This window comes from Python bivittatus, unplaced genomic scaffold, assembly GCF_059951505.1.
Source record: "Python bivittatus isolate LINGU-HERP-01145 unplaced genomic scaffold, Pbiv_v1 ctg000320_np1212, whole genome shotgun sequence".
Taxonomy (NCBI): Eukaryota; Metazoa; Chordata; class Lepidosauria; order Squamata; family Pythonidae; genus Python; species Python bivittatus.
This window is the reverse complement of record NW_028277052.1, coordinates 1,742,988-1,763,875: the sequence shown is the minus strand read 5'-3', so window position 1 is coordinate 1,763,875 and position 20,888 is coordinate 1,742,988. Positions and strand designations below refer to the sequence as shown.

The 20,888-nt window shown below is 46.2% G+C and overlaps 1 protein-coding gene across 3 annotated transcripts in view; it reads right to left on the bottom strand.

The window, feature by feature from the left end:
- The window catches only part of ZBTB16 (zinc finger and BTB domain containing 16), a 136,860-nt gene that overhangs the window by 37,728 nt on the left and 78,244 nt on the right, over positions 1–20,888 (bottom strand). For 2 of the 3 annotated variants that reach the window (XM_088138910.1, XM_088138911.1), the window contains exon 4: positions 14,452–14,538. In XM_088138910.1, coding sequence (XP_087995036.1) covers positions 14,452–14,538 — 87 coding nt within the window. The remainder of the gene's footprint in view (positions 1–14,451; positions 14,539–20,888) is intronic. The other variant, XM_088138912.1, reaches the window with a different exon arrangement.

Genomic DNA, 20,888 nt, shown 5'->3' with positions numbered 1-20,888 from the left:
ATTCAGCCCTTGTGCCTGGTGAGCAGGAGACCCCGGCTGCTACCCTTTCCAAGGCTTCATCTGATGCTCCACTTGCTGAAGCAACCTCAGAAGGGAGGGTGAAAGTTGTTTTTGTGCGAAGTCTCGCAAGGCATTTCGTTTTCACAGTCCGAGCCAAGACTCACAGCAAAATCATTTCAGCTGCAAGTCATAAGGCTCCGATTATAGAAAGGAGACTTTTCCAAAAAGAGACATCAGCTTCAGTACTTTCTGTTCCTCTCTAAACATACCGATGGCCCTTTTTCAAGTACATCAGGAAGATTCTGTTACAAGGAGGCAAAGCAACCCTGAGCATGGCTGAGAGCCAATCCAGAGTGGAAAAAGAAATACATGTCTAAAGTTAGGCTTTTAGATCCAATACTCAGGCACCAAAAATAAGCGGTATGATTCTTCAAGAACGCTGATCTCCCAACATAGCTTCTACAGTCAGCCGCGGATGTTATTGGCAGTGAGGACTTGCTGGGGAAAATGGGGCTGGACTTATTTATTTGTCCTTGTCTTAGACATTCACACCACATCATCTAAAATGAGAGGGTGAGAGAGAGATTGATGCTATTTGTAACTCCAGCTGTCCCACCTCAGAAAAGATATTAGGGAATTGGGGAATGCAAAAGAGTAACTAAAACAGTCCTAGAACTGGGATATCTTCTGTATGAAGAAATGGGGATTCAAACAAAACGTGTCATCAAAGAATTTCTTATTTTCATGAATGCTAGAAGGATAAGATGGCAGCCCACTTCTCTTCCAGACTTGGCTGGATTTCTTGTAATACAAATAATCTATCTGCTAAGCAACTTTTCACTTACTTGTCTGAATCCCACATGAAAGAGCTGAAGGGAAAGAGGAAAGGGGGATGACAGAGTCTACCAATCAGCTTTAGGGTGGAGGGGAAAAACCCTATTTCTTGCAACTGTTCTAACATTTACATAATCAAGATCATCCACTGAAAGATTCAGGCACGCAGGATCAACATAAACGGCACTGATGACAGATTCCCACGTCTTGTTTCCAGTTCCTGTATCCCCTTGATCAGCCCATAAGAACATGATTGTTTACACGAACAGCTTCCTTACAAATTTAGGAAGCAATGGCCCATATATATTAGAAGACAGGCCTTGTTTGCAAAAAGTCCTCAGATCGATGAAAGTCAATGTCATTACTGAGAAAGTAGTCCTGTTGCAAAGGTTCTGTGCAGGACCTCAGTGCTTATGGGCCTTGCATTGCAGATCTCTGCAAAAGAGGACTAGTTGCCCGAGCACATCATTCAATTTTAGAATGCATTAGGGCAAGACGTGGTAATAGCTACCACTTTGGATGGTCAACTTATGTAGGACTATTCATCCTAGGCCTCCATGTTGCCTTTGGGTCAGAAGAAATACCAGTTGTGGGGGAACAACCCAGAGAAAGGGGAAGGTCTCTATCTTCAGCTTGACCGCTCCCCCAAAGGTTGGTCATTTTCAGAAACAAAATGCTACACTAAAATGGCATCAACATGTTCCAGCAGGACTCTTCTTAGACTCCTATAATATTCTTATGTTCACAAATATATTCTTATTCAAGCAATTTTGGATTGTAGGCTTCCTACATTCACTTAATATAGCTACTTGGGTTTGGCTCAATAAGCACCATGGAAGAGTTTGACCGAAGAGTGTAGTCTTTCAAGTAAACAGCAAGTATAAGCTTCCTATTTTCCTTAAGTGTATCTCAGAAAGAAATTTTGGAATAATGGCTGTTCCCAGCTGCTCTGCTCCATCCCTGGGAAAAAGTTCCTTGCTTAATTCCAACCAGTGCCCAACGAAGGAAGTGAGAGCTCTTCCCAAGCTTTTGCTGTAGGACAGTCATTCTTTCAAAGTCAGCCTCCGAGCCTACCGATAAGTAAAGGATTAGCTAAAATAAAATGAAGAGTGCAAATTCTTAACAAGCCCTAGCCCCAACAGCAAAGCATCTTCGTGTACGTGTGTTTAGGTGCACATACGGATGAATGTCAGGGTTTCTACAACCGGCGCTCCCTGAGTTTATCCCTCAGTATATCCCTGCCACAAGAACACCAAGAACTAAACTTCCTTTTTCTTCCATAGTGCATCTCCTCCGTCCAAAACGTTACTTTTTTTGCAAATCCAGGAGAGGGCAGCTGTTTGTGTGGGGACATTCCTTTTCTTCTTTGTTTAAATTTATCTTTGTAAACGTCTGATTACAAAAAGAAAAAAAAAATTAAAGTGCTTTAACAAAAAAGCGAAAAAATGCAACAAAGAGGAAAAAATGTTAATATATCATTGTAACAATAAACAATTACAATTCTATATATGCTTATCTAATACAAATGTTACTCAAGTACATATATATTTCTAACGGATTTACATTTGCATGCTTTTTTTAAACCTACTGCAGGAAAGAAGTCTTGCTCTTCTTACCCATCAGCCCTCCTTGAGTGCACAGCTCATTTGGGGGGAAGACTTGGCTGCTAATGTCTGATGACAATCCAGAGAAGACTGCAATTCTTTTAGGAAAAGTCGTGATGTGTGATCTTTATTAGTGCGTGCCTCCCTGAGTTGCATATTGATTGGGCAACTATATAAGCTGATTAACTAACATATATAATTATTAGAGAAAGGAGGAGAATTTCCATCCTCCAGGAGCATAAGCCCAGGACCAAAGAGACAGGGCAGGGGGAAAAAAAGTTGGGTGGGGGCACAGTGAACTCTGCAGTTCCTTTCATTACAGATAGAAGCTGTAGCTTTGGCACTACAGACTGGCATTTCTGCTTCCCAGAAGGGAGCTTGTCCTACCAAGACAGAATGCCCTCCAGTAGGTCTATATCTCTTTTAGGAGGTTCTTTTGTACCAAGTTTAATATATATATTTACAGCCTAGTGAACAACTCTTGGGCAACATACATCACTGGTTTGAGATGGGCGGCTATTCAAATCAAATCAATAAATAAATAATCTTCAGAATAGTGCTCCTTGGTACTTCTTCCTCAACAGCCGGTTAAAACTTTTGGTTAAAATCAGTGGTCCAAAAAAAGTAGAATTAAGTTGCTCTTATGACAGAGAGCAGCGTTCTGTCTCTAGGATAGAAGAAATGAAGGATTTCTGTGGCTATTTCACCAAGCCAACTGTCGCCACCACAGACCTGCCCCCAAAGCTGTCCCCCAAAAAGGACCAAAACGTTACAGCAGCCATCCAATGAACAAGGACACAAAATGTTAGAATATTCCGGAAATATTCTGTTACCCTACTCCATCCTTTCCTCAGTGATGCAAAACAACTTTTAGGAAAGGAAAAAGCAGCCTAAAATAAATGACCTTTTTTTTAACCAAATGAACTCATGGAAAGCCTGGACGTCTGCGCAACCCAGAAGTTTAACATCAGAGGATGCATACGCAAAAGATTTAGGTGTACCTGTGAGACGCCTATTCCAAAAGTGGCTGAAGTTGAAATATGATTTTTATGAAATTCTTCTTTCAACGTTTCACACTGATCACCTTTGCACAAATAGTAAAATAGTGAGAAGTGGGGAAATTAAGGCAAAAACGGTTCCTGACTCTTTGTCTGGAAAGCTTTAAGGGTAAAAAGGAATTTCAGCTGAGTCAAAGAGATGAGAAGACTTTTCAGTAACGTTTAAGCACTCGTATCTCTCCCAATTTTTTTACTGTTAAATAATGCCATCCTAATAACAAATGTTCCCTGAGTGATGTGCAGATATTTACACTAGAGATCCAAATGAATACAGGCCAGAAATTTAGGTATCATATGAAAGCTCACAATGAACTGGATCTGACTCCATGCCTCTACTTTAGGGAAGGGTGAAATGGAGCAACCTGTCATCAAGTGACAGCCCCCCCACCCCCCACCCCCCATTAAAGGTCCTGCATAGACTCCAACCAATTTGGGGAACCAAGTCCATTGTTGTTAAGCGTCCTGGTCTGTAGGACCTTCTACAGGCCTGGCTCCAACATTTTTGGACCCCCCCTCCACCCTGAGGGTGCTGTGCCCAAGCACCCAGTGGAAGACATAATGATGGCGATTATGGAATTTGCATCATTTGTAACAACATGCCATGATGCTTGTGGCATCATTCCCCCTGAGGACACCTAAATCTGGAAGCCCAGGCAGCTAGGAAGGTCACGGAGGAACAAGTCACCAAAACCCCTAACAGACAAAACCCTGGCGTTTGCAGGGATGTCACTATCCAAGTTTCCCTCCCACCCAAACACCAAACAGAATTCTAAATAAATTTTAAAGCACCTCAAAAATGAGGCAGAAGGAAGAGATGTCAAAACTTGGGAAGTGTTAGCCCTGGACCATCCATCCATCCATCTATCCGTCTTGAGAAAGTAAAAGAGAGATGTTAGTGTGGGGCTAACAGCTTTGTTATATTCGAAGAGCTTTTTAAAACTGTCTTTTGGTTATAAGCCAGACATCATCTGGAGAATCAGCTGGTAGAACAGTGAAAAGGGAATTTCAAGCCTAAATGGTATGGTTGACTGCAGTGGCTGGCTAGGAGAAAAATGGGCTCTCTGAGACCGAAAACCTCCTTTTGAGAAAACCTCATAACCAAGCAGGGATTTCAGTCTTGTCCTTCCTGCAAAGAAACTAGAATCAGCACTTCCCTTGATATGTAAAGAACAGAAATTAATAGGGGACTGCATTTCATCTAGGCACATTTCTGCCATCAAGGTGCGCACTTAACCTGTCCCTGCTCAATGTGGAGTCAGTGCATTCAACACTCTGAATCCCCCCTCGCTTTTCTTTCCATGTAACCAATATGAAAAGGGGAAAGATAATTACCCTTAAACATACTTAATGCCAACAGTACATTATCCCAGTCTGTGGAGTAGCAAGCTGATAGTATTTTCCCCACAAGCTTAATCTAGCTGCTATCTTAAAACTCTCTAGAGTACTGTGAAACAGTAATAGAAACTCGTTTGCTTCCCAGGAAGGAATTTTCATTTATTCAGGCTGGGGGGGAGGGGGGAGACAAGACTGCCACATGCTTCCGAAAGTCAATGGGGCCACGGCACTGTCAGAATGGAAGAGGGTTCTGGATTGTCCAACAACTGATGAAAAGCCAGCGAGACCCCACCTATCCATTGTTTGCTTTTTTAGTGAATTAAACACACACTTGTGGTGACACCAGAGTTCAGGTACAAGCATTTATTAATAGTACCTGAACTGCTGCCAAGAGAGAAGAGAAAAAGGTCAACTGAAACAAACAGCCAACTCCAGCATCTTCCCTAAAGAGGAAGAGACACGTAAGAGAGTTTATCAACATGGGCTGCAAAGAGGTGGACCGAAAGACCTTCTTCTCTCTTCTACGGGCATTTAGTGAAACTGGTAGAGTGGGGGTGGAGAAGAAGACTCAAGACAGAAAAAAAGATGTTGTTGCTTCACCCAGCCCGTTACTAATTGTGGAATTATTACTTGCAAGATATGGGCTGACCATTATCTATAATGAAATGTCTCAAGGATTAGACATTATCACAGAAAACAGATCTACTAATGCTTATTGCTTATGATGGCAATCTGGAACCTCCATTTCAGAGGCTGTATACCAGTTGCTTGAGGAGAAGGACTACTGGTTTCCAAACCTTTCCTTTGGGCTTTCTGGAGACATCTGATGAACATCTGAGAGAAACAGAATGCTGGTCTTTTGATACCACATTAGCAAGTTGCTCCTTGTGAAGTCAAAGAATGTGGTCTAGGCTTCTACACACCCCAACATATTTAGGAGATGTAATGGTTGAAATCACCAGCTAATGGAGTAAGATCTTCAAACAATTCAAGGCAGTGTTAGTAACTTGGGTCAGATCTTTTCCATATATGCAGTAAACAGGTGCCCAGAGCTATTCTCATTGGCCCTTTCCTCAGTGTCATTACTTGATCCTCCCCCACAAATATTTGCAGATTTTGGGTTGTTCATGTGAATGCCAGACAGGCACCTGCAGAATCCTCTTGCTGGACATTTGTTAATGCTTTCAATGCGTGCATTTTCGTGTGTGTGCGATGCCCCAGAAAGCTGGCAACATCTGCCATGAACTGATACCCATTGTAGGCTACTGATCTTTCCAGGTAAGATGGCACAAAGATGACCTGCATTTTCTTCAGATGTGAAAACTGGTTAGAAAAACAGCACCTAGTAATGCTATCCTTCGACAGTTCTGATAGGAGGAAAATGAAGCCTGTTTTAATGCTTCCTCCAAACGTGCCTGCAGCCAACTTTTGCTCTTTTTTAAAAAAAAAGCAAAAAAGGCAAGTTGTGAGCGAGCGACACACTCAACACCGTCTCATTCCCAGCAATTGCCACCCTTGCGGAAGACAATCCCCACCTTCTCCCGGTACCTCCACTTACCACGATATTGTTTTGAATCTCTAAAATAATGTGACAACTTAATGATGGCACAATTATCTAAATGTTTAACAGACATGTTATCTAAGTGAATCGGATCGAGATTCCATCCCGCTGACAATAAACATCAATGGAAGCACAGAAAGTGATGGGCAAATTATCACAAACCCTGCAATTTCAATGCTATTAAATTTGGAAGAATAACAGCCCCAAGGCCTGTGAGTGCTGAATAAAAAAGACCCTTGTGTTTGTCCAATATTAAATCAAAATGCTACCAACATCCAAGGGAAGGGGGGCGGGAGAGGAAGGCGAGGCAATTCATCGCTTTTCATGTTTTGGTTCCGCGTTGGCTTTTACTGACTTCTCCGTGGGGGGGCTGATGGGTGTCTTCTCCGGGGAAGCTGGGGGCAAGGGGACAACTGGATGTCCAACGGCTTTTACCAAGAGCTACGAGAAACGGGAAAAAAATCCTCTTTTTCTCCCCCTTTTCGTTTGCCAGCAGTAGCAACGATGTTCTAACGTGCTTACTAATGATCTGGAAAGAGATGGGGGGGGGCAGTGAGCAGAAACTGCCAATAACCAAAATCAAAATCAGAAAAGGCATCACGCGGGCTGAAACAGAAGGTGCACAGGAGCCGATGACACATCTCGTAGACCAATGCCAAAATGAAGACATTGAAGCAACAGACAGAAAAGTGTGTGTGTGTGTGGGGGGCGCTTTTTCAAATGCGAATGCTTTACTTTGGATTAAAGAAGCAGCAACAGAAAAAATGCTGGCATCATGGAACTGGATGGACAATTCCCTTGTCATTTGGAAATGAGGCACATTTATTTATTTATTTATTTCCAGAAAAGCCCTGACATGCAAAATCAGGGCTGTCTGTGGGGGGGGGGAGGCCAAAAAGTCAAGACAGTGGCTTAAACTGAAGCCCCAATCCTCTTTTATGTGCCGTCGCATGGAGAAAAGGAGTGGGGCTTTGAGGGCATAGTTGCCACCACCATCTTGACTTCTTTGATTTGCCTGCAGACGCCCCTGCACGGAATGGAAGGCGCGTGCTGCGTTCATCAAGAAAGCCATACCCTCCAAAGAGCCAGATGCAGGATAGCCCATAATGGGGTGTGCCTGATTTGGGTTCCCGGTACTGTGGGGAAGCCATCATTCTCTTAACATGCGGCCCCAAGTTGTCACCTAAGCCACTGGGCAGAGGACGTTGCATTTGCTAATGTGCATTTAGCATACTTGCCCGAGGCCATCCCTGACCAAAAGGACTTATTTAACAAACCATGGCTCAGCACAACTCACAAATCCAGCAACTATGACCTAATGAAAAGGTCTTCACAGATGATCCAAAGTTGGTCCTTGGAGGCAGATCCAAAAAAGGTCAGATTCACACAAGATGTAGACAACCCACCTTGGCCTCACCATGCATTTAGTTCAAAACTCAGTCCATTTTCCAAAGATGTTTCAGGAAGAGACTAATCACACGCACTGAACCTTTCAGACGCTCAGCTACAGAGCCCCTTCTTTACCCCCAGCCTCCCCCACTTCTCATTCTTTTGTGGGAGTTTCCTTCACGTTCAGCTGGGACAAGACACATCTCTTGATTTTAGGGCAGAAAAATGGCAGGTCTTGTGCTGGCCAAGCGCTGCTGCATTTGAGTTCCTACTTTGCTTGGTGGTGGCAAATCGACACCCATACACACCTGTGCTCACATCCAGGTGCTGGGCTGCCCAAAGCAGGACGGGCTTAGGCAGCAGGTACAACTAAATCCCTCAGGAGGTCCATCCAACTCTGAAGAACACGACTCAATGGCTGAGAAAGGATCCGCTCATAAACAATCCTCTATATTAAGTGCCCCACATGCCCGGGTAGTAGGAAAGAATGAACCAGGGCAAGGAGTAGACCCTTGCCAGAGTATGGATTGTACAATGACAAGCACACTTCCCGAGTGAGACGTCAGACAGCTTCTGCTCCAAATGCTTTTGCTCATGTGAAATATCTTGGCCGGCCTTGGGAAACCTTATACAAATCACCTCTGATATTTTAAAGTCATCAGCTTAGAAAGAAGAAGAGAAAGAATCTCGCTCGCTTACAACCCCTGCGTGATCCAGCTACCACAGCCATGCTGCTGGCAGCTGGCGGTGGTTGAGTTCATTTCTTTTTCCATTTGAAAAGAACATGCTTTCATTTTTCCCCACCTTTTCCAACTAGAGCAGAAACAAGGAGATTCAAGTCCTAGAGCGCTGGACCTGCTTCCCTGGATACTTGGGAGACTTGTCCTTGAGAAGAAGAAAAAAATGGGGGTGTGGAGATGAGGGAGGAAGAAAGAAGCACTATTTCCACTCCTACTACAAGAAGAAACAACACCTATTTTAAAGGAAAAGAGGATTTGTTTGGAAGGAGACTTTATTGAGTCCTTCCTTACAAATAAGGAAGAAGAGTGTTAGGAGGTCGTATGTTCCAGAACAACCACCCAGGATGCAAAGCCTTTTCTAGGTATGTTCAGGATATTCAATTGTCTGGGTTTTTTTTCCTATTTCAAGCTAAGTTCTTCCGTGTTTGTTTCTCCTCTCTCTCCCAAAACAACCAAAAGACCCCACAGACCAGTTCGATTGAATTGTTGGGCACTATCAACTGAACATCAACCTTCCCCAATTGGTTGCTCTCCAGATTTGGGAAGATGGCATCCCAAGACTTCTGGAGATTGGGAAGGCCAGAATAGAGGGCATCACTACCAGGGCCTGCTAGGAACAGCCAGCCATTCCAGAGGCGCATGAAGTTGTAAGAATCCAAGTATCCATTTACTTGAATGTCCTGCCCGTGTCACAGAACCTTCATCAAGCAGAAGACATGCAACCAACCTTCAAAATATATCAGATCTTCTTGATGTTTCTCATAACCAGGGAGCCCAAATCCAGTAATATTCTCCAGACTCATAGTACCCAACAATTATCATCCTTGTTTTTAGTAACAAAACAGAACACTTCTTCATTTGACAATACATTAAAAACAAGTCTCCTTTCAATTAAGCTTGATTCCTGGTAACTACAGAGACATACCCATGTTGCTTTCTTGGCAAAACCATGAAAGGGGCCTAGCCTACAGCCCGGGGATGTCTCATTAGTTTATGGAATTGGTTCTTATAGGAATGGACTGTTGGCTTTAAAATAGGATTAGCCAAGTTCAGGGAGGATATATACAAACCAATGGCTGCTAGGATGGACATGTTTGGAAGCCCTAAGTATCAGTTTCTCAGGGGAGCGCTTCATTCATGCCCTGGTCTGAGCTGGTCTTATAGGCAATACTGTAAACAGACCCATTATCCATGACTTGTCTAGGCTAGCGTTTCCAAATCCGTTAGCAGTGACCACAGTTCTTAGACTTTTAGGGAGCTGCAGCCCACTCATCCAGAAGCAGCAGGTGGGAAAGCCTGGCCTGACCCTTGCTGCATGTCTGGGAAGCGTACAGAGAAGGTAAGAAATAAACAGCCTTCCTTTGAGATTTGTTCATAGGCTTTGGACCTGAAAACCAGACTGCTACCACACATAACGGTCCTAACACTGGGAGGCATCACTGGGCCCCTCAAATCCAGTTTGGATTCTGTACAGGAATCCAGATTAAAGCCTCCAGCCTCTGCTTCAACTCATCTAGTAAAGGGGAACCCAGCACCTCTCTGCATCACTGGCTCCACTGTTGATTTAATCTTAAATACATTATTTTGCTTTCTGGAATGATGGAGAACGGGCTGCAGCCTTTCTCTGGGGGACATCCGCAAAGGGACTTAAAGAGGGTTCTTATACCACCCCCCAGTCTCCTTTTCTCACGGCTGAGCACCCTGCTTAAACTTTCCTGCACTACAGCTGAGCCATTTAGCCCCTTGCATTTGATTTCTGCTTTCTGGGCTCTTAATTTTGCATTTGTCTCGGTTTCTTTGTTACGTTCAGCCCATTTCTCTAAGTTCCCTTCCACGGACTGTGCATTCCACTCCCCCATCAGAAGCCCTCTTCCCTCTGCCTGTGCAAAGTGGCTCCTAGAAAGGGACCTCGTTCTGACCCACCAAGGCAAGGCACTTTACATTCCCTGAGACCTAACAGGTTGTTTGAGGTCCAAGAAAATGGCAGAGCAAGATGGCTGGCTACTTTTGACACCCACTGCCCCCAAACTGAAGGGGGGCTCAGCTAAATGATGCTTGTCATTTCCTATGGAAGCTGAGGGAATTGCAAAGCCGAGCAGAGTTTTTAAAAACCGCCTTTGCTTCAGGGCGCGCCGTTGGGCACAAATCCTCTTCCTCCCAAAAGTGCAACTTCGTGTGCTGCTCAGCGAGAGGAAGCTATCAATTTCTTGGCAAGGAGGAAGCCCACTCTGAAAATGAAGCCCATTTCTGACATGTAACTGAGAAGCACTTGTTTACAGCTCGCAAAGGCGATGATGAACGTGTTCCACTCGGGTTACAGTGACCCAACGCTGCCTATTTTTGTTCCTCTCCATTCTGTGCTTTGATGTCACCCTGTGAGCCCTGGCATGGATGCCAATCTCCTTGGCAGACCCTGGTGTGTCATCTCAAAGTTTTCAATCAAAACATTCTTCATTTCTCTTTGAAAGTCCCTCCCTGCCCAAGGTCATCAGTGATATCGGCAAAGAGGACCTCTCTTTGACTTTATTTCAAGGAGGATGCCTCGGAGAGATGCTTCCTGGAAGAAAGCATCATACCCACAGCTGGGTTTCCTTTTGCCCTGGGACAGAGGAGACGCAGAGCTTCCAACAGGCACCTTTCCCTCTGCCCAGCAGCCTTAATGCATTTGCCACAGGGGACTGTTCGGTCTGGGGCAAGCCACAATGACATCACACATGTCAGAACATCATTGCCATTAATTGTATCATTTCATTTATGAAGCGCCATGATGCGCATGACGCCACTTGGTCCCCCTGCGGACACCCATGTACAGAGGCATGCAGGGGGTGTCAAAAAAGTCACAATGGCATCAGCATCTGCATGTTGAAAAGGGAAGGGCTTCTATCGCACAGTTCTGGCTGCTATTCTGGCTTTTTTACACACACACACACACACACACACACACACAAACCCATGTCCCTGATTCCATGGGTTTGGGAAGAAAGTTCTGAGAGAAAACTGCTGGTTTTGCCCAACATGCTGTTCTTGCCTAGAAAGCAGTGGGGAAGTTTGTGGCTCGGGATGTTGTGGGAATCCAGTAATAGTTTTGGCATGTTGTGGGAACCAGGCTACTCTTAAACCATAGTATGGATCATTTGGGGGGACATGCATGTTGTATGAACACAGCAACTGTGGCTTGTTCACCAAGGCTGAGGGTTTCGTCTGCTATGTGGACCAGCTGAATAGTACCAGACCCAGATATAATGATATCTGTTTACACAATACCATTAACTGGGTTATGAAAGGAGCTTAGCTTGTCATGCAGTCACCTAAGCTGGTTAGCTGACCCAGTCATGGAACCCCAAGGGGGTAAATTTCATGGCCCAAAGCAGCAGGTCTGTTTGAGGCTACAGCGACTCCCCACCCACCCACCCACCCATCAGCCAGGTCATCTGAACAGCAGAGCGAGGGGCTAGCCAGCTCCTCCGCAATTCACCACCAAGAGAAAATTGTAGAAAACTCTCAGGTAATCCAAGCCTTCCGGGCACTCTGCCTTCCCAGATGTTTCAGGCTTTGACCCTCTCCCAGCCCTACTCCATGGCCACTTCAGGAGCGTGGGTGAAAGGGAGCCAGAAGTAGATGGGGGGCTAGGCCACCTAAATCTGTGGTGGCGCTAACTCCTCCTGGACCACGGTGGACATTTTTTATTGTCTCTCTGGCAATACGAAAACATGTATAGGAGAAGACGTGGCCTCCTCCTTTGAAGAAGCTGGGAAGACTGTGAACATGGGTGGGGATGGGCCTTTGGGACATCCCCAATCAGGCTGCCGTGCCTGAGGCTGTGGCAAGTAATCAAGGGTGGGGTGTCTTGCTCAACTGCTCTGCGTAAACATGGCCAGCCTCAACCAGCTGATCTCCTGGTGACAGCACAGACTCCAGCTGCAAAGCCCTCTTCCCTGATTAGCGGCTGAGTAACAGCCGAGTTTATTTGCTGCGAGTGACCACCAACCACCTAGCCGGCCTCTGAAGGAGCAAAGCTATTATTCCTAAATTTATGAACTGCTCTTTTGCCGACAAAGTTCCCAGATCAAATGACAAAGCAAACATCCATCGTGCTCAATGATGTGCTGGCCACCCTGATCCTAGTGTGGAAAAGCCAGGCGTTGTATATTTTAAAGCCAGCATAGCATCCAGCGCCTTACGGTTCAACTCACAGATGTAAACATCCCATCCTTAATGACCTGTATTGCTTGATCAGTACTAAACAGATTTGCTTGCCCTAATACAGTCCAGGAGACAGCTTGCAGAACTCCCTCGTGGTTCTCAGGAGCTGAATTCATATGCCATGCAAAGTTACAGCTTGTTTAATCAGAGGTTATGGTGAAAGCTACAACTGGCTCATTCCTATCTGCACTAAGCCACATATTTTGGTTTACATATCACAGCTTACGGATCCACATGACACCCTAAGCCAAAATCAACCAACTCCCTTATGGTTTAACCGAATGTGTGAAAGCAAATGACATATGTGCTCCCCAGGGGTCTAGTGAGCTGATAAAATGTTTGAACAGACTATTCAATACTAGAAAGGGTTGGCTATATGAAATCAGTGGCTATAAGGCCAGTTTTTGCCTCTCATGTTCCCCTTGATTCCCAAATGGAGATAATAATCCAGCAATGTATGAACATGGCCAATTTGATTTCCCCGAGAACCTCTTCCTACAAACTCACACCAAACATCTGGAGAGGGCATCTCCCCCCCCCTTTCCCTTTTTACTAGTAGAAACTCACCACTACTCTTGTTTTCTCCCAGATTGTCAGTTTAGCTTGCAGGTACTTGAGTTGCAAGAATGCAATATTAAAGGTAAGATTTCTTTGCAATGGAGTAACTGGATCCTCTCCTAATGTTTTGGAAACACCTGTACCATCATTGGCCACAGCCATACTGGCTGGGGCTTAGAGATGCTCTAGTTGAAAACTTCTGGAAGGGTCTCCGTTGCTAAGTCTCCCCTGGGTAGATCAGAGTCCTACAGAATTTGGGCCATGGGATCTACACTAAGGCCAGCGCCAGCCCAGCACCCTCAGCCGCTCTCTGTGATACACAATTCAAAGCATATCTTGTTTAATATGTAGCGACAACATGATAATTTTATCCTTGCTATGGAGCAATTATCCCACAGTCTTCTTCTGGTGGGAACATCTGCTGATCAGGCTCAGGTGAACACAATTAAATCATGCATTGATCAAATCAGAAATGGGGCAACAACCGTTGAGCAATATGTGTTGAGCAAAGTGCTCATCAGCTGCACTCATACCCCCCACCCCACCCCACCCCACCCCTCTGAAGTGGGGCCAAGCAGCCTCGCCCAACTGGAAAACTATTGATGATCTACCTCAGATGACTGTTGCAGTGTCTCACACAACACCCACACCGATTTTGCTAGTGGTTGAACCAGTCTAGGAAGTTAACTTTTCCAACAGGATCTTCTACTCCCTAGATGGAGAGGGCAAACGCTTTATATTCACTGGGCCTATCCATTTCTATTTCTAGACTGCCTAACTGACCAAGGTCAGCCTTCCCAACTGGTATCTTCTACGTGGTCATTAAACTTGGACCATCTGGGATCTTTAGTGGAGGCACCACAAATACAGATCTTCCAACACCTTTCCTGACCAAGCTCCCAGTGTGAAAATGTGGAGGAGAAACTAGGGAGGCATAGACTAGACTTCCTCTCCAGTGTTAAGAATTCTCCTTGCCTTCAATATCAACATCATCAGTACCCACAGAACATACTGGTGAAAGGTTGGTCTAATGGAAAATTTTACTGCTACTGCTGATTCAAGAAAAAGGCCAAGGTTAGGAAGAAGAATGCCACCAACCACCTCCTTAAGAGGATATTTTCACAAAATGCTGAGGAATTTGGAAGATAACAACTCAAAAGAAGACTTACCGGTGTGTGTCTGCCTGTGAGTTTCCAGGGCATCTTCTTTAGAGAACTGTGCACCACAATGATCACAGAGAAAGGCTTTGGCACCTGCTATAAAGAAAGAGAGAGAGAGAGAGAGAGAGAGAGAGAGAGAGAGAGAGAGAGAGAGAGAGAGAAATTACGTTAACATCAAGAAACACCGACAAACCTTTATAGTTGTCACAAAACGGGTCCCGAGTCACTGCACTGTGTTGAGCAGTGACCACAAATGGAGAGTTCCCAAAACGGAGTTGTCCGTAACCAGAAGAAAAATTAATTTTAAAAAATTGACCAAGTAATCCATGATCTTCACTCAAATACATATACGTTATCTTTTCAAGATACGATTGACAAGGAAACACTCTCTCTAACACAAACCCACCGAATGAAGGGATGCCGTACCACAGTGCAATATTTTATGGATGAAGCAAATGGCCCAGGCTGTCTCTCTGATAATTTATTATCGTATTAATTTTAGCAATTATCCAGCACCTCAGAATATTCTTACACCCCACATACTTTCAAGGCATGTCACGCTCTTGTTGCATTGGTCTGATGACATTATTCCCACAAACGTCAGACAGCCCGGAAGAAACTGAATATAGAGTTGATCAGAGATCTGAATATTTTCCGGATATCTAGGAACGCTCTTATTTATGTATTTTTTCCTTTCTCATTTCCATTGGTTATGGAGATTTGCACGATTGATTTGTTTAGTTATCCCAGTATTAAAATCACATTTTTAAGTTATTCGGTGGTTGGGGCTATGCTTAGAACAAACCCTACACCACTGTTGCCACCACCACCAACCTGATCTCTGACTCATGCTACAAGCAAGCCCCCATTTATGTTTTCGCGGCACTTTATTGGGGTTTTGGAATAAATGAAAAACTAAAGAAATGAGCCATAGACAGAATGTGAATTTTTTTAATTATTTTTTTTGCTACAGATCCTTCTGGGAGTGAATTCAATGGTTTCACTCTCAGCAGATCTCAGACAGGACAAATGTTAGCAGGAACAAAGTTCTGGTGACATTCCCTGAAAACAATCCCTCCTACTTCTTAACAGATACATGATGTAATGGCATGATCATTCCAGGAAGGGCTGGGGGAGATGCCAGCCTTGGAACATTTGGAGCAGCTTTACGATTAAGAAAACAAACACAGACGTTGCCCAGCTGCCTTGTGCATCTTCAAAGTGCATCTAACTTCTCCTTCTCCTAAACAAGGCCGCATTTTTTTTCTCCAGAGCTTTTTCCCACCCAAAAAAAAAAAAAGGAGAAAAAGTATGAGATTGGAACTCTGTTCTCCAAAGCAGGCAGATAAATGGTACTGGTGTGAAGTGGTCCATTCAGTCCAGCCCTATAGAGTTTTACTTTCATTTGCTCTAAAATAATGGTAGGCCGCTACCTTCAGTCCTTGAAAAGGTTCTTAAGTTAGCAACGGCTGAGAAAGGAGACCTCTCATGCTTCTAAGAGCAGCTTCTGCCCAAACATCAACACTTTTCAACAGGGCAAGGAGGACCAGGCCTTTTCCCAGCCTTCATCCAGCAGAACTCCGTAAAGTCTGCACTTCACTTCAGGGAGGTGATGGGTTCCAAAAGCAGTCAAGATGGATTGTCAAGGAGAAAACAGCTGAGTCCTCAATAGATCATCCAATCGTTTACCTGACATGGACCAGGGAGAGCTGCTCTTAACTGCATTCCTACAATGAACTAAACTTGGGACCAAGGGACTCCAGGAGATCCTTCCCCAGTCTACACAAACCCACTTTACTTAAAAATAGTGCTCAATACTCCACTCCACAAATATCTCTGAATGGACACAAGGAATAATCAAAAGTATAAGAATCTCCAAAATGCAGTTTGTAAGGAAAAGGTGTCAAATAGTCCAAGTGTCTTATTTGTTTTATTGTAATAATGAAGGGGTAGCCATCCATGGCTTACAGACAGATTCAAGAAGCCCAAGAGAGTTGAAAGAGCAGAAAAAGTTCACTTGGACTGGGGGTGGGGGAGAACTTTATTGGCTGCATATGCCAATTCTAGAGTCCAAGCTGTGCCGTCAATACGGACGGAGCAGCAATCAGTGCACAACGCAGAGTTTGGAATCAAGATGCAGAAGAATTTAACCCAAACTGAGGCTTGCTCAGAGACGGTTCACTCTATACGAGCGGCTTGGCCGCAACCGAGCATCTCCAGGCACACGGGGCGAGGACACGTTCTCATAAATCTCCTAAGCCCAGGGAGAAAACAGGCAAGCCACCCAACTGGAATTATGGCACAGAAGGAAGGTGCTGGGGGTAAAAAGAAATGAAAAGACTGTACCAGGGAAGAACGGTTGAGGGCTCCAAGGGCTGAAGAGAGTCATGTAGTTAGCCTGCAAATTTCCAGCCTGTTCCTTGAGATTGGAACAGAACCTCCATGCTTGTCTGCAGGACATCTCAAGTACTCCAGACAGGGGACCCAAAACACACCCTACCTGGGGAATTCCTGGAACCAACGGCTGGGGAAAGCTGGCTGAGCTCGAAAGTGTGTCCAGCAAAGCAGATATGAGATTAACTAGTCAGTGTGGGTATCAATATGGACCCAACGCACTGTCTTCTGCAAAAAATGTAATGAAGATCCAACAACGCATTTCCAGCAAGAATTAAAAGGGTTAAAAATCATTATGATGTCAGAGTGGTAAGTAGTCTTGTTTTTAGTGCCTTCCAACACTATTGCAAACGCTCCTCTAATGATCACAACATCCCATCAGCGCACAAAAGGCTAGAGACAACAGCTATGACACTATCAGATAAGAACGACACACCGTGTGCCGAGGCCTAAAGATAATTTCCACAACTATCGTTAAGGTGTGGTATTTGTGGGATTTCTTAGAAAATGCATACCAACAGAGGAGGCAACTGCTGTTTGTTCACAGGGCTCTTGCTCTAACAAGGGAAACAAGCACAGGATGTCTAAATAGCAGATAAGTAACTTGCAGATAAAAATAAACCCCGTTACAGAGGCACTGGCAGGCAGCTTTGGTTTTAGGCCAACGTGGTGAACACAATGGTTAGACTTGGAAGTTTTGATTCATCAGTTCCAAGAAGCTGCTAATGCACAGGATTTAGGGACAGCAAGGTCACCTTGGATCTCCTTCTAGAAAGGGGGGAAAGGAAGAGAAAGGAAGAACGCTTAAAAATGGTTCTCTAGAATTAAAACATGGGGGTGGTTTCGCCTTTGAGGGTGGGACGGGTCTCCAAGAAGAGCCCCAGGTTTGAGAAAGATGGGGAGCTCTCCCAGCCTCCGTTCCAAGGAACAAAATTGGGGAGGAATAAAGGCCGGAGGGCTGCCACTGTGAGACCACCCTTTCTTTCCCCACAGAATAGCCCCTAGGTCCAAGGAGGTGGTCTTCTGGAAAGCTGAAGCCTGCAACCCAACAGTGCCCTGCAGATGCACCAGACCTCAGCTCTCATCCCCTCTGGCCAGCGATGTGGCAGGCTGGCGAAAGCTCTTCTAGCTGGCATGGTTTCACAATGCCTCCAACCAGCTGTTGGCAAACATGGCCCCAAAGGCAGAACAGAGTGGAGGGGGTGAGCCCATCACACAACTGGAGACAATATGGAGACGCTGCAGGTTGGGCTCAGGGGCTGCTTCTCCATTCCTTCCAAGGCTGTCCCGGGAGGCCCATCGCCGCAAACGTTGCAGAAGAGGCTCGTGGAACCGGGAACCCCCAGTCTTCTGCCAAGGCCGCCTGCTGCGGGACAGGGCAAGGCCACAAACCTCGTTCCAGCCCCGATGGCCGACGTCCACTCGTCCTCCCCCCTCCTCTGGCTTTCCAGGCGACCCTCCCAGGCGCGTTTCGTCGCCCTCCAAACCCCACTGTGGGGTGGACCCGAAGGAAGTATGAAAACAAGCCGATGCCCCCTCGTCTCCCCTCCCCTCCTGAGAATAATTCCCCTGCCTTTAAATTGCCTCAGTAACGGCTGGCTCAGAGGCAGAAAAATTTGGCAGCAGTGAAATTAAAAGTGATAAATTTTCTCGCCAAGCTTTGATCGATAATAAAGGCCTCATCTGTTAATCAATAAGACAGTCTGCCTGTTTACTGTGCATAAGCCGTCCGCGGCTGCTTCGGGGGGATGTCAAGTTTGCATTCAAAAGAGCTCAAGTGTGCCCAAGCCAAATGGCTCGTTCCTAAAAGAAAGGAGGGTGGGGGGGCGAGGCAGGACCCTGACGTCAGATGCCCGCGGACGGGGGAGAGGGCAAGGCAGCCCAGGGAGCCGGGGGCGGCTTCTGGCTGGGAAAGGGCAGGCAGCCTGTTTGCCAGGCAGGGACCCGGCGGGCAGTGGGGACGGGCCCTTGGCTCTCCCTCCCGAGAAGGGAGGGATGGAGGGGGGCAGGAGGGCCGGTGCCAAACGGGCTCCTGCCTCCCCCGCCCCCAAGCCCTGCTGCTTAAATAATAACCAGGGCTTTATTACCATCCTAATTAGAAAGGTCAGCTCTATTTGCGAAACGAGAGCCGTCCGTCCTGCCAGGGGCTCTTCGGGGAGTGTTTGCTTCTAGAAACCGGTTGACGAAAAGGCAGCTTGTATTGAGATGGCTGGGGGGGGAGGAATAAGGCGGCTTCCCTTGCCGCCCCGGCAGCCCCCGACACTGTCCCGCAGCTCCACTTCCCAGCTGGGCCGAAGCCAGCTTCTCAGGGAGAGAAGGAAGCAACTCTGCGCATGGGCGGGGGCCAGGAGCCAGCAGGGCTTCCAAAATGAACTCTGGTCTAGGTCTGAAACCCTGCTCCCATAAAAGGGGTGCTTGCCTTGACCAGTGATTCTTCGGCCACTCGGGTGCCCCTCAGCCACTGGGGGCCAGGTGCCAAGTTCTGTGTGTCTGCATGCGTGTGTGCATGTGTGCGTGTGTGCGAGGGAGGGTCGCAGCTTGTTTAGCAACCTCTCCAGCTGGGCGTCCTTCTCCAGTGTTTCTGACGGACAGACATGGGGGGAACCTCAAAACGACGCCGTGCCAACTTCAATGATTTCAAGCGTCACGAGCCTACAGCCTGCGTGATGGATTTGGGGGCCAGGCCCAAAGCGAACCCTTTTATTTACTCTAGGGATAGATTCTGTTCAAGGAAACTGTCGACATCAAACTCCCGAAGTTCAAAAGATCAGTTAAAATTAATACCGAAAATTAATTAACCGTCATAATGGGCAATGGGCGCAGATCTTCCACACGAGCATCCTGTGACCTCAGTGCTGAGCACCCATTAGCAGCCGAGCTGCCCCCTCTGAAGTCCATGGCGGCTTGCGAGTCCCATGAGCCCAGCAAGGCTTACTCCTACGTAAACATGTACAGTATTTAATGTAGCCAGTTATTCACAGATTGCTCTAAAACGCTAAACAGGGACGAGAATATTAGAGAAACGTTCCTGACTTGCATTCATTTGCATTTCGTGCTGCTAGTCCTGAGCAAGAACCGCCAGCGTTTTAGCAGTTGGGGTGGAGGCGTGTCAAGGCCTGGGGATGCTTTGGGCTCAGGTAGAATCCGCTGGCCTCTTTTAATGCCCTCTCCACAAAAGCAACAGCCACAAGCAGCGATTTCATAAACGCCGTGGCCGACTTGAGGCCAGAAGGAGGGGCAAGGACCGAGGAGGAGGAGCAGGAGCAGCAGAGGCTCCCGCTTAAACAGGTGAGATGCTCTTACGGGCGGACCGAAATCACCCAGGTCAACTCCCAAACGTATACAGCCGCCCATCTCGCAAGAAGACGCATCAACGTGTTGCCATCCTCTGCTCCTGGCAGCTTTAAAGCCCAGCCCAGCCCAGCCCAACAGGGATTTTCAAATAAACATCTTGAATGTTCCAGCGAGATACGCATGCTTGATTACATAAGGGAAGTACAGCGCGTACCCAAACAGCTGACCCGCAAAACAGCGAGAACAATGAGTGCAGGCCGGGGCATCTTACAGCAGCCCGTACAGTCTTATTTACAGTACTCCTTATCAGTCAGGGAACAGTGCGCGGCCTGCCAGTTTCCAAAGGCGAGGACTGGGTGTTCTTTTGCTCGCTCAAGTAGATGTGTACTTGAAGCAGAAATCGCTCCCGGCCCGCCAGCACCCCCCCCCCTTACGCCCTGTCCTAAATCACATCAGCAAAACAAAAAGCCAGAAATCTTGCAATGTGCACATGCATAAAAGGACTTGGGAAGTGTGTGTGTGTGTGTGTGTGTGTGTGTGTGTGCGCGCAGGGAGAGGAAAAGAGGAGCCAGGGAACACAGCGGCTGCATATGCAAATAGTTCAAGGTTAATTTTACTATGTGAGTCACCAGGAAAATGTCAGCCAGCATCAGCGCTCATGACTCCAGGGTTTCAGAAAAACAAGGAGAGATATTTATTAAAAGCACAGAACATTGAGGACAGAACACTCAAAAGCCATACATCAAGGAAGGGTGGCT